Source organism: Buteo buteo, chromosome 11, assembly GCF_964188355.1.
Source record: "Buteo buteo chromosome 11, bButBut1.hap1.1, whole genome shotgun sequence".
Lineage (NCBI taxonomy): Eukaryota > Metazoa > Chordata > Aves > Accipitriformes > Accipitridae > Buteo > Buteo buteo.
In genome coordinates, this window is record NC_134181.1 from 28,971,448 (window position 1) to 28,986,240 (window position 14,793).

At 36.8% G+C, this 14,793-nt stretch overlaps 1 protein-coding gene across 3 annotated transcripts in view; it reads right to left on the reverse strand.

Moving 5' to 3' along the window:
• Positions 1–14,793, reverse strand: part of KIAA1671 (KIAA1671 ortholog) — an 87,040-nt gene that overhangs the window by 47,435 nt on the left and 24,812 nt on the right. For 2 of the 3 annotated variants that reach the window (XM_075041141.1, XM_075041140.1), the window contains 3 exons: positions 14,177–14,270; positions 9,130–12,342; positions 8,287–8,409 (listed from right to left, as the gene is read on the reverse strand). In XM_075041141.1, the coding sequence (XP_074897242.1) occupies positions 8,287–8,409; positions 9,130–12,342; positions 14,177–14,270 (3,430 nt within the window). Of the gene's footprint in view, positions 1–1,910; positions 2,060–8,286; positions 8,410–9,129; positions 12,343–14,176; positions 14,271–14,793 lie in introns of those variants that run through there. The other variant, XM_075041144.1, reaches the window with a different exon arrangement.

Consider the following 14,793-nt stretch of genomic DNA (forward strand, 5'->3'; position numbering starts at 1 on the left):
GCAAGTAATTTGCAGATAGCTGGCACTGAGTGGGTCCACTGATGTCAAACTCCACCACTGCATAGGAGTAAAACAAATACACAGCAGAAGAGATACAACCTATCAATAACTCAAAATAGTAGCTTTAAAAATGGATTTTCTTTATAATATTTTTTAATTAAGAGTTACAGCTTCTTCAAGTATGTCTACTTAATGAATTAAGCATCTTAGCTCCCCAAGACAGATTAAATAACACAAAGCTTGTCAACTAACCCCAACATCTCTGGTTACTCCTGATTATAAATAGACAGAACTGATAAATATCTCCTTAGTAGCCTTCAGCTGTAACATCAACACAGAAAGTGTCAAAAGGCACAGCTGTGCTTTTCCCTTAAAATTTCTTTTTTATATATATACTTAATATGAATATCACAATTGTCCTTCCAATATTTTCTTGCAACACAGCAGGAGAGTATACACTAATTAAAATGCCTAAGAAATACTTCAAGGCCTCTAAAAGAACATATACACACAGAAAATATAACATACCTGTTCTGTTACAGACTAAAACTGCAAATTGTAGATACCATCCCAGTGATCTTCTGGACTGAGCAAAAAGTTTGTTTTGTTTTAGTTTTTTTTCCTTGCCTTATGGAAAATCACCAGATAGATGTGAAAGCAAAAGCATTCAGAGCTCTCTTTCAGACTTCTCTTTACATGAAGAACATTCGCACCCTCATCATACTAAAATCTGATGCATCGTGCTAATTTTTTAATGTACAATTTAAAGAAAGCTTGCTTAAAAATCTAGCTAATCAAATTAAAAAAAAAAAATTAAGAAATGTCCAAAGACTTCCATGTTTTACAATACTAGTCTCTAACAGGAAAAGATTTTTAAGAAAATGCCCAGTTCTTCAAGTAGTATTTTCTCTCCCTGCTGCAAAAAAATTACAGTAGGCAATCTCATCTCACTACTGATCAAAGCACATACAAGGCTAGGATTGTACAATTAAATGTTAAATGAGGGAAGCCAACTCTTTGCTATGGTTTCAAAACGTGCCTAGCAAACAGCTAACATTAAAAGATTTAAAGTGTCATTGCTGATTACATGCTGAATTTACAGCTGAAAAAAATTGCTAGATTCATGCAGACAATACCACAAACAAATGCAAACTGGTACTTGATTAGTACAGAAGACATTAAAACATTAAGTAATTAGGTTCAAAGTAATACAGCATCTATTTGTAAAGGCTTTAAAAATCAAATTCATCTTTTATAAATGTGAAAATATCAGACAAATACCAATCACTGTGCAAAAGTAACCCTTCAAAGCTGGCAGACTAGCACAGTAAAGGAAGACTGTTAAAAAGAGCTTTTCACTGAAGAGGGCCCTAAGGATTGTTTGAAGAGGAAGTGCTCATTGAGACAAGTGAAACCTATTAACAGAGTCAAATTAAAAAAAAGTAAGGGATTGTAAAAATACACACTTCTAAAGCCATTAGTACTGGTCATTTTACTTAAATAGCAGGCAGCAGCTCTAGCTAGCAGCAGGAGGAGGAGTACTTCTGGAAGCAGCAGTCTCTGGAGTCCAAGGATAGCTTTTAAACAAATGGGGAAGAATATTTCCAATATGCAGTATGCAAAACTACAACTCCTATGGTTAGACATAAACAAGGAAGAAATTCCAATTAATAAGAGGGTTTTCTGAGGCACACTCAAGTAATCTGCAGTCTCTTCATTTTAAATGAGGATTAAAGATAAAATAGCCTTTCTCACCCTAAATAAATCCCAAGTTTAAAGTTACTATTCAGAAAGATCAGAAAGAAACTGCAAAGTAAAACCATTGCTACACATGAACATTCTCAGGATTTCTGAAAACAGTTAAAAACATCCAACTTGGTAAGCGCAATTACATTAAAGAGTACACTTACCCACAAATATTGCAGGAACTTCAGCAAACGTGGACAGTAATAATACTCCATTTTCCAAAGCACAAAGTTAACACAAAACCATCTTCGTTAGAGTCAGCCTCCCCACTCTCCCCCGCCTCCAGCAGAAGTTAAAAGCAGACCGGAGCAATTAAAAGCAACATGAATAATGTACAGTGTCTGTTTACACAGCTCCACGTCACCATGCTGAGCTCTGTGCCTTTAACAGATGCTGTGGCTACTTATAAGCAGTAGCTGAGCTACCGGCACCATGTGACTTAACCACTTGTTATTTAGCATCTAACTGCTCAGAATTCTCCCATCTCGGTAATCCGTAACGTGTTAGTCTAGAATTAATAATAGTACTTGGGGTTTCACACTAAAAAGCCCTTCATCTGGAAGGAAAGAGAAGCTTCTAAACCCACTCGGTTTTGCAGGCTGGATTATGAAACGCTATTAATGCCACCAGAGTTGTCGGGGTTGCTAGCTGACCTTATTTTTCAGTAACATACAAGAAAAAGAAAAAACCGCACACGAAAGAAAAGCTCCTGCTTTTAATATAAAAACATCTTTTGTGAACGAGAAGAAATAGACACAACAAAGTGTCTTTTTATATACCACTGGAATGTTCCCAGCAAACGAATACTACCAAAAAAGGAAGGAAGCCTGGGCAAACCGAGTTATTAACCAACACTGGGTCATCCTCCTCTGGGCTGTTAGAAATCGGAAGCAGAGCTGAACGACCAAAGAGTGGTAGGTATTTTGTGAAGAGCAAAAACTGGAATTGTAACATTTCCATCTGTTCCTTCTTTTTTGACCTATGTCCTTTTTTTGATGGGAAAAGGAAAGACAAGTGACAGGAGCTAGTCAAGGGAGGACCCCGACTGCCTTTCCCCCTGATGCAGCACTCAGGCTCTCACCTTTCCTGGGCAGGGACAACACAGAGGTGACACAAAACAGCTTCCAGGACTCCACAATTCCTTTGCTCGCAATTTTGCTTCTGGATCTTTAAGAAAAATACCCCCACTTTTCTAATGGTTACCTATAAGATCTCGTAGAGCTGACAAATTCTTTTGATTTTCTTCCAGGCAGATTCAGTTTTTACGCTAACAGAACAATTCACACATGATGGTTTTTTTAGTACATCTGTTTCCATCTGGGAAGGAGTGAAGTTGCAATATTAGAGGCTTTACAAAATCAGAAGATGAGAAGGCTTACTTTCCAATGGGTACGAGAGAGACCTGTGATGGGCAGAACTGGAAACACTGGTGAACTGTGACATGCCAAACTATAAATTCATCTGCACATGTTTATAAAATATTTATCCTCTCTCCCCTGCAGTTCATTTCCAAAATATTTTTAAGAGACAGCTCATGATTTTCTTAAACAAATCCTTCTCCACCCACACACCACAGTTTCAAATAAGTGCATCTTTATGTGGACAGCATTATGGATACCAGATTTTCCTCACCAAAGGACAAAACCCCAAAGTTTAATATAAAATAATAAAATGTATAACCAGAGGCTTCAAAATAATTCATGCCTAAACCAGTTCTAGTACCAGAGTGCTCCGTTTTAACTACACAAAGCAGCAATTTTGGTTATAAACCATAGTTGCATTAAAGCTGCTCTGTTTCCAAATGAAGGCGCAATCCCTTCAGCCCAACAGAGCAAGCGCAGTTACTTCTATTTGGGGAATGAGTTGCATCACACATTCTACAGTTTTTAATTCATAAGACTCCTATCAGTCCCGATGACTTAATCAGGAATTGAGGTTTGTGACCAAACGTCAGAGAATTAAAGACTTGTGTCAGCTGTGGTGGAATCATTACAATTTATGAAAGACAATACTTGAAAACATCTTCTGAAATTCAAGTGGTTTACTACAGCACGCTGCAATTATAGTACCTTCTAAGGGAGCACAGGGTGCATAATAACCCGAAGTCTCACAACAAGCTATAAAACCAGAGAGCATTTTTAGTTTACAGATAGCTACAACAGAGGCTCACAGTCCCTCTGCGAGTGTTGCATTCAAGGTCTAAAGGAAAAGACCCCTACAACAGTCTAAGGCACTAAGCCATGCAGATGAGCTCTCTGCCTGCTAGAGAGTCCAGGAGATTTGCAGCTAATTCTGTGAGCTATAATCCCAGTTGTCCAGAGCAAACATAAGAACAACTTTATTTTTATACCTATACTATGATGCAGGCAGGGCTAAACCACAACAGACATAGTATTCTACTTAATGAAGGAGTAAATATTTTTAAATGGGCAGGGAAAAGTTCTGTCTTCTTGATACTGTTAGCTCTAGCAAAGCAAACAGGAAGTTACTTATTCACATAAATTCTATTCTTTTCCTTAATTCTCTGTTAGGTGAATGCCTTTAAATCTGAAACTATTTCCTTCTTTACTAGAATCAGGCTACATCAAAGAGTGAAAAGGGAAAGCAAAAAAATCTTATGTTGGAATAGAACCTTTAAGCACTAAGCTACAATTAGCAGTAATATTTACAACACAGTCAGTCACTTGTTAAAAAAACACTAACAACAAAGTTTACCATCATAAACTTATTCTAACCTCCAAGAATCAGAAAGAAAGGCCAAAATATTCACACAGAAATCATAAATTAGAAGAATTTGCCTTAGAGATGAATTTGTGTCTTTGTCACTCATGCACCCCAGAAAGCAGAAGTCCATCTCCCATCCTAACGCCAAAGACACAGCTATCTGGCTGACTCCTGCTGCGCAAGTCACTTTCTGAACATCTCCACAAAAGTCAGCCAAGAGAATACTGAAACATCTAACTACAAAGTAGCAGGAATAGTTTTACAGATCATAACACGTTCTCCAGTACACAAGATGTATAGTGCTACTGACCTCAGAGAAAAATATATTCCAAGAAATCTGTCAGTCTTCAAAGATCTTCTCAGTTTGAAGGTTTTAAAGCATGACACCTTCACAGTCACAAAGACCATCACATTAAAATCCAGACTTCATTATCCTCTATTCTGGAACAGCCCAAATAAATAAGGGAGCAGTTCCAAACTGTGGTATTTCTGTTATTCATGGGGAGAGAAACCACCTTTTCAGGTTGTAGAAGACATTATTATTTTTTTTGAAGTACATAGAGATGTTGTAGCCCAATTCTTCCTCAAACTCCGGCATATAAACCACTGGTAGTATGATACGTTCACAGTCATTAATTCACCACAGTCCAATACATTCACAGTCATTAATTCACCACAGTCTTCGAAGGTGGTGAAGTCAGGAAGCTGCTGCTGTAAGTACAGAACACCTTTCCTTTCCACCAGGAACAACACCTCTTTGAATGCTGTGATGCTTTACCAGCCTTGTAATACTTAAAGCACTGAAGATTTTCTTTGTAAAAGACAAAGTACCACCCATAGTAAAAACACAGACAATGATAGTCTACCAACGACACTGGAATCTTTATAAAAAGCCTTACTCTGTTTTTAAGCAATACAAACTCAAAATAGCTAAAAAATGCAGTCTAGATGAGTGTGAAATCTCAAGAGTATCATCCTTCACAATTTCAACCACCAATCCCATATTATCAATTGTATATTGTAATGGCTTGATTTCAAAAAAGTCCTAAATAATGTTTTGAAAAACAACATCATTGGAAGTAGATTCCCTAGAATATAATCACAAAGAAATTACTTCTCCAGAACTAAAATTATACTAATGCACCTTGCATCCATTTACAATTGTGTTCTTCCCTAAGAATCTAGTTCATTAGCTGTCCTGGAAAATTTCATTCACGTAGTTGTTTATTATCATAGGCAGATGGGAAATAATGCAACAAATGCATATTAATTTAAGTTGGCTTGTTAAATATCAAAATAATACAGGACAGCTCATTACACTACTTTAGTAGTGAATGTGAATGAAAGTGGATCTTTTATTCTACATTAAAATTTGCAGCTTATCACTTTGAGCACTACGGTCTCATTAGAAAGGTAAGAATATCTTGAGTGACCGGCAATATGTACTGTAGCATATTTTTTTGTCACTATGCCACAAGAAAAAGCAAATAACTTCACAACTAAACAGACAGACTAGAAATCGTTTAAACAAAACAGCAGCAGTTTTGTTTTTTTCTAATCCTCTTTTAAAGGTGTACTAAGCAAAATACAGACTGCATTCAAATTCAGAGGAAATATGTCACTTAACTGTGATTCTCCTCTGAATCTCTCTTGACCTCTCGCATCCCTTGAACTCAACTACAATGTGTCTCTCCACCAGAGGGAAGTATTGAAACATACTGATGAGAACAGCAACTGCACAGCAAAAGTCTTTGTATTTTCTCCAAATAAAAACAAAGGTATTAACCTTGGTGCCAGAAGAAATGGTTCAGTTTTACATAATCTTCTGCAATATCTATGTGGGGCTTTGGAAAACATGAGAGTATGGCGAGTTTTCCACCTCCCAAAAGCATGTAAAAATTACTTCTCTGCACCTGCTCACTCACAATTTATATGCACGAAGGCCAGACTGCCCTTTTTGCTACCATGGCACTGCAGAACAACAAATACACCATGATTAAGCTTTTCAAGGCAATACAAAGGACTAAAGCGCTCGGATCCTACTGAATTCCAGTGGATGCTCAACATGCAAGTTTTCTCTTCTAGTGGGGTTGACAGCCTTCCTTTCCCGTCTCAGGCTACACTTGAAGTCAAAGGTTTATTCTGAGTAACCTCACACTTAACAACCCAGTTGGAGAATAACAGTCGTATTTATCTGAGTATGCTACCTGAAGAGTTCAATTATCCCAGCACTATTTCTGAAAGCACTTTTCTCCCACGTATTCTACCTTGTCAATGACACCTTTACATATTTACACTGTAAACTGATGGCACAAACCAACTTCTAGGGATTGAATGATAACTGCCAATTCTGTAAATAACCCAGACTTCCCCTAAGATGAGCATTCAACCTGAAGTCCATGCTACAAATGGGAAAGACAAGGGATATCAGCCCTTGGATAACTTCCATGAAGTTTTAAAACTAGAATTGGAACAACGTGAGCCTGTTTCCAAAACTCCTATTAGGAAACTTGTTTACAAAATCCTTATAGCTTTGGCTGTTTTCTTTTTCTTCACTAGAAGAGAAAAAAAAAATCAGTTCCTTCTCTTTTTTTGTCTATTCTCTATTAAAGGGCTGTAAATAGCAGTATGAGCAATTACAAAACCAGGATGTATGCAGAGGGCAGTACATTCAGTCACCACATGAGTGTGCTAGCAGACTACGAGGACAAATGAGATTTGCCCTTTGGACAGTTAGTATGGCAACATCTTTCAGTCACCCCTTTTCCATACAAGTGGAAGAGTTTTGAAAGGATGTGGGACATCCAGATTTTCAAAAACTTCAAATATGTATGCATAGAGTTATAAAAGAGCATACTCTGATGTGACTACAATATTATTCCAGTGTATAAAACCTGTTTCCATGCACAAGGTTAAAAAAAAAAAAACAACAACAAAACCAAAAAAAACAACCCACAGAACAAAACACAAAAACCACAGCATTGCAGTGGTTCAAAACAAGTTCTTCCAGTAAGGAAGCATTTGAGTGGCAGCAGCAATGTCTCTTAGAAGTGTAGAGTTCTGTGCTGTTGGTGTGGTTTTCAAATCCTTTATTTTCCACAGAAAATTTTGATATTTCATTTATTATATACCTTTGGGAAGATCCAGATCTTTGCTTTGTATTTCAGAACAGCATCTGGACATAGGATGCTACTTCCCAACATAAAATTCATCTATGGGCTAAAGTCAGAACAGCCTTCTGCAACTTAGGAGAACATCACCCAACAATTTTAAGTGGGAAATTACCCCAAAAGTATGCATATTAGAGACAAATCAGACTACCAAAAATGTCAGCTGTGATTCTTCACATAAATAGTTCTCTGTGTGTTACCTACAGAAATAAGATTAAAGTCATTTTTCAGGCTATGATACAGTTCTATTTGTCTGCACGATTTTCTGTAAAAGATTTTCTGGAATCTAACCAATTTTCATTACCTAAGCTGAGAAAAAAAACCAAAAAGCATAATGATCTAGACCCATCTTAAGAGTTCAGGATGAAAATTCTTTGCTTAGAAAGAAAAAAATGAACACACTGCATGGCTAATGCTTTGTGTATGCAAATTTGGCATAGACCAGTGTGGTAGAATCCCAGGGAGAAGTGTTCTCTGGCAGTTAAACTCCACAGAAAGTGCATCTGCTCCTTCTGCTAGGCACACACATCCTTTCTTTCACAGCTATTTGCAAAAATGAAAACAGTGCTGAATGGAGTAAGCCAAACTGCATCTCTCATATCTCTCCCCTAGCCCCTGCCCAAGAACCTCCTCCAAAATAACATACCATCCCGTTATCTGTCCTTCTGTCCTTATAAAAACTGTGGCGGCTTCTCTGAGTAGAAACCAATGAGAAGTCTGTTCCGTCTGCTTTGTCTGAACTCTGCTTGGTCCACTCTTTCCTAGAAGCCTGTTAAAATAAAGTTATGTGTGTTGTTAGATATACATGCATACACATACATATGTATATGAAATGCCCTTTTGAAAAAAAAAAACAAACACCAAAAAACAGAGGAAGTCCAAAGCTGAATACACAAAATGGAAAAACATTATAGCCAACAATGTCCAACTGGCTATGCATTAATGCATTAACTGTCATGGTGTTAAGGGAAATCACCTGCATTTCACCAAAGTCACTACCAGCAGTGAAGTTTCACATACAAATGAGGGCCATTCACCCAGTGGCAAAAAAAATAAATTTGCTTCCTTCAGAAAAAAAAAAACAACAAAAACCCCTCAAACTCCAAAAAGAGCACTGTTGACGACTCATAAAATAAACCCAAACTACTTCTTTTCAAATAATTATAAAATTGCAGAGTTAACAATTTAACATCCTAGGTTCGTAGTAGTAATAAAAGAACATGCCCACATTTTAAAGCTTTTTCAAGCTCTCCATGGAAACATCAATAAATATTTATACACTTGAAACAAAAATCTAGTCAGCTAGTACAATACAAATTCCTCGAGAAAATACAACCCAAAAGGAAATGAACTCTATTGAAAAGTATGTATCTGCTCACTTGCTGCAAAGTCACAGCTATCACTGAAAAGCGGTAGAGAGACATAATAAAAGCTTCTGTTTATTTTCAATTTTAGTTATAGGAAACACTTAGATACCATTTGGTAATACCTTTTTATCCTCATGGAAGAATGATTCTGACTGAGATGACATCTTGTGTTTCCACCCATTATCCACACTTTCCAACAGGAAGCTTTGCCTGGATCGGTATGGATCCTTTCTTCCCCTTACTTCTTGCATAAGTGGTAGATTGTCTTTTCCTTGGTGGCTCTTTTCTGAATAGGATCGTCTTAAATCTGTGGGTGCACTTCCTAAACCAGATGTATAGCTCTTCCAATCAGTTTTACTTTTCACATTGGAAGAGTCATTCTCACTTGTCATCTTATCTGCATTGTCTTTGTTCCTTGTTATACAGCTCCTTGCTACATTTTTGCTCCAATCACCTTCTGGAGACACCTCCAAGAACTGTTCTTTTGTGACCAACTTCTTCTGTAAGAGGCCATCATCTCCCTTTATGGATAACTTGGAAGCAAAACTAACTTCCCACTTTTGGTCTGTACCAACTGCATTTATAGGCTGTACCTTATCAATTACAAATTTTGAACTTTGATTCCTGGAAGTTAAGTTCACTTCTTCATCCTCATCAATGATGAAAGTTTTCTTCCTAGTGAACTCCACAGGTGAATTTACAAACTTATCGGAAAGCAAGCTGGTAGGATTTCCCCAGTAAGGAGGGCTGAACTTTCTGTCTTTGGACTTTTGTTTATCAAATTCAGGGCTACATGATTCCAGTTTCTCTTTGCTCTTTTCATTTAGAATTAATTCCTCTGGCCTGTGGTACTCTTCTGCACAGTCACCTTGTTTGTTATTAACAGAACAATGATCTGATCCCTTCCACACTTTCCAGCTATAGGAAGAAGTCATCCTATCTGACACATTTCTTTTGTTCTTTGATTTCTCCCTACTAAGTGAGCTGTGATCTCCAGAGAGCTTGTCTTGAACATTACTGGCCTTCACTGATTCTTCTTTATATTCTGCCATAAGCGCATCAATATCAAGAATTTGGGATCTGTAACCATCCTCAGTCTTCTTTCCAGGTAAATCAAAATTATTTTCATTCCTTTTCTGGGGGACTAGTTCACTGTCTTTATGTAACTGCGCAAAATGCAGGGGGGATCTGGGTTCATGGTAAGAGGAGACTTTTCTTTTGCCACTTTTGATATCAGTTTGAGCTTTATTTTCCAGATCCTGTTTTAACAGGAAAGCATCAACATCTATAATTTTCTCTTTAGAATGATCCAGACCTCTTTCACGATACTGGTGGTTATCTTTCCTAGATACATGAAAATTACCAAATGCAATTTTTTTGGAAAAGATATCATCTTTTTCTTCTTCTTTGACCCAATCCTTGTTAATATGCACTTCCCGTGAGTCTTCTCTACAAGTTGTACTCATGAAACTTTTATTTGGTTGCTGCAATAAAGGTTTGGACCTTCCAGGAAAAACAGGGTCCAGATTAATTACTGCTCCCTCACTTGAGCTAGAAATTTTATTAGTTTCACTTGCACTAGGAGTACCAACAAAGCTTTTCTCTTTTTTGTTACCAGCAGTCTGGTAAGTCACTGCAAAGTAAGTTGCCTTTGGCTCAAAGGCAGAACGCTGATTTTTCAAATAATCATCAGGACTGCCAAGAACAGTTTGGTTTGCCTCATTCCCTTCCTGCCCTTCTGTGCTTTTTTTGCTTCTCTTTTTAACTGAGCTTTCATTCAATTGCAATGAATCTGTCCGACTCAGCCTTCTGATATTTTCGGGAGTGAGCCAGGCGACTTCTTCCATCTTGATAGAATCCTGAGGCAAGGTCCTCCTTCTCCACCTTTCAGAAATCTTCAAGTCAGAAACACTACTTCTGGTTCTCCTTACTTTTTCTTCTGGATCTATTACTCTGATTTTTTCACTGTTTTCATGAGCTGTACGATCTAAGTTAAAGTCTTGTTCTTTGCAGTTTAAGTCTAGACCTTTCCTTAAACCAAAGGCCCTAGATTCCTCTTTATTAATGGTTAGTACTTTTGTATCTGGATGGTGGCTACTGGAAGATTTACAAAATTGTCCACTTGAAAGCACTGAAGCAGACTGGGCCCCATGTTTATTTACACTTGTTGAAATAACTTCACTATCAAAGTTGGTTCTGAATTCATAGCTGTCTGCCCCACCTGATCTAAAACCCCTTTTCTCAGAAGAGCATTTCATCATATTAGACCTCTCTGTTTTATCCATGGAAGAGATTTCACTCTTATTTTTAATTTCAGAATGTAGTTTGTTTACTTTTTCATTCATTCCCAAACATTTACTTTTGTTTGTAGAATAAGGTATTTTCTCAGCTATTAATACTGGATCAGTTTCAGTTTTATCAGAGTCTTTCTTCTGTTCAGGTAAAGTGTATTCACTGGAGAAAAGATCATTAGGTTCTCTCAACACAGACTTGCTTGTAAAAACTTTTGTGTCTCTAGCTTCTGAAATAATGTTATCTTCTTTCAAGTAGAGAGTTTTACTATTTGCCCTAGCTGACTGACCAGTGTGTAAAATATCCTCATCGTTTTTATTCTCTTTCACAGATGATTTTCTAGTTCTGAGTGTCATGGCCTTTTTTTCAGGAGCCATTGTAATGGCTTCACTAAGAGCTCTTTCACCACATGTCTGAAAGACTTCATATCTCGGCTCTATTCTTTGGTAAATTAGAGAGTCTTCTACATTTTTAGGAGTGGCTTTTTCATTTTTCTCAACCAAAGATTTTTCTAAGAGAATTCCTGGAGTCATTTTCTTGTCTTCACTTGAACAAGCTGGTTTTCCACTTTTTTCTACATCTGTTGTATGTTTTGATGAATTGGACTGCTTGTGATACTCCTTCTTTACACTAGTGGTTTCCTCCACTTCTCCCATCCATGATCGTCTGTTGTGCCCCGAAGTCACCACATCATGCTTTGCCTCAAGCTCATTACTCATTTTCAGTGCAGAATCAGTTCCAGGGTGATCAGCAGCAACATTATGCCTCTGAACATTATGGTCAAACATGGTGGCTCGGACAGTTTTAATGTAGGTCTTTTCCACAAGTGCGGTTGGTTTTAATTTTTTTTCCAAGTTGCTTGTGAATGAGACAGAATTTTCACTTTGCTGAGAAAAATGCTGACCATCTCCAAGGAAGCTTCCTTTCCTCTCTACCTGATCAGATTTATTTGTTATTTTTAAAATCTGCCGGGGTTTCCAAGTGTTTGCAGTAGCATGTGCTTCAGTGAAATCTGTGCCATATGCAAGCTTGATCTCCTTACTCTGGAACAAGAAAATCCAACAGTTAAGATAGTTTATTTTAAAAATGTGTAATAAAGTTTCTTTTAAAACTTACTTGCACCTACTCTGTGAAACACAGCCTGCACAAGTTAAATACATCCATGTTCTCTGAACACAAAATCTGCTGAGACCAAGGTAATCTAAGCAACTGTGTAGCTCTAGCTCCTGAACCTTGATTATAACAAAATTATCTCATAGCTTCATTCTTACTTTTAATACAAAAAAGGAAAAATGTATGAAGTGTTGATACATGAGATGCATGACTCTGAGTTCCTGAGCTCAGATTTCACAAGACATTTTAATCTGCAGTGAATTTATACCCACATCATACTCCAGAGAAGGCAACACATGCAAAAACAGTACAAAACAGCAGAAGGTTCATAACCTCAGCTACCACAGAAACACTTAGAAACATTTATGCTGCAAGCCCTACAGAAATTAAAGTTCAAAAGCAAAGCATAGAACAGCACCACAGGGATGTAGCCACCTTCAGAAGTCTAAACTCCTGGGAGACACCAAAACCACTGTATTTTGTCAAAACTGTCTTTCAAATATAGCTGTTCACTAACTAAATAGTTACATGGTCAGTAACTGTAAGGAACATGAGGATCTGAGTAAATATCACAGCTGGAGCTGCTCAGCTAAGAAGGTGGTTAAGGCTGACCTGAAGTAAAAAGAGAAAGCAGGAATTAATATTTATTGCCATTTCTTTACTATTATCTACTTGCAGGAAATACACCTAGCATCCTGAAAGCTGTTATTTTTAATAACATTTGTTGAAAACACACAGCATGCAGATAATAAACAGAATCACAGAATACTCCCCGGTCCTACAAGAGTTCAATCTTCAAGTTTCAAAATTTAAAACTTGGAATTGATTTAAGATTCTCTTTTAAAAAAAGCTCAATAATGTCAGAAAATTAACACTAAAAACATTTATAAATAAAGATTTTAAAATATAACCTACATTCTTCTAGGAATTCAAAGGAATTTTTTTCATTCTATTCATTGTCAGATTCTGAAAACAGCACTTCCATTAATGAAAGATTTTCTTTTTAAAACAAATTGACTTTCTTTAAAATGATATTAAACTACAGAAACTTTGTGTCTAGCTGCTAGTTTCCTTATCATACCTTCTTATCTTAAACCTAGACAGGAAAAAAGCACAGCCATGAGAACTCACAAGAAATACCCTTAAAACTACATTAAATCACCAATACTAAGAAGTGTCAGGAGAGAAGTTATGTTTTGCAACACCAAATTGTACCTTAGAAACAAAGACAACCTAACAGCTTTTACAACAAATCAGAACTTTCTGTATAATACTTTATTGTCAAAACTTCCAAGTTAAATGTTATTTAGGAGATTGTTGTGAAACATACAGCTTGTATTTAATAAGGAGTTGTGACTTATATGTAGAAATACACTACACTAATGCTATGCTTAGAGAAAATAAAGGATAATCACCGCACAAAACCACAACAGCAATAGCTGATTCACTATGGGTTTTCATGCTTTAAAAGTCCCTTTAGAATAGTATATAAAATACTTTTCACTCTATACCACTGCATGCATTTAACAGCATGCATATTTAACTTTTAAAAACTCAACAGACATGATACTCCCATACTTTATCAGCATGTCCTAAAGATAGACTTACACAAGTAAACCTATTAGGATTATGTAATTCTTAATACTCTCAATACCCATCTTAAAGTCATTGATTGATAAAGACACACAGGACACAGGGCAGTGCTCTCTGCCTTCTAAATGCAAACCCAGCTAGAGACCACATCAGCTGATGCCATTTTCTTACTTTTTGATTTTCTTGCATTTCATTGATAGAGTCGTTTCTAGTTTCAGCAGGTTTCTCAGGCTTTGCTTCACTGCTTGATGTCGGACTTGAAAACCTAAGACAAAAGACTTCTATTACTTCTTTTAGTCCAGTTAGTTGGTTAGCAGGTACACTTCCTACCAAGGCAGACTGATAGAAATTATCCAATGCATTGTATTTCTTAAAGGAGAAACATCACTATTTCATAGTAAGTAACTGTATTTGGTGGTGTAATTCTATCTCGACCAAAGGATTGTTGTTTCCCAAAAAAACAGTTAGTTATGCAGCTTGTTGTATAGTATAAGATTTAGAGATATATAGAGGTATAGTGAAAGAGACACTAACACTCTCATGCCTCGGTTAAATTTCTTTCCTTTTTTTTTTTTTGATCACAATGTTAAAAGACCAACATTTGCTGAAAAATTCTACTATTCCACTGTTCATAAAGCAGGTCCTGTTAGCCAAACATCTGCTGCATTCATTATGCAAAGCACACTTCCTTTACACTACCAAAAACCATTATCCTTCTTTCCTTATTCCTTTGTCATCACATACAGAACATGAACTATCCAGACTAGTACCAGGCCCTGCACTATGGC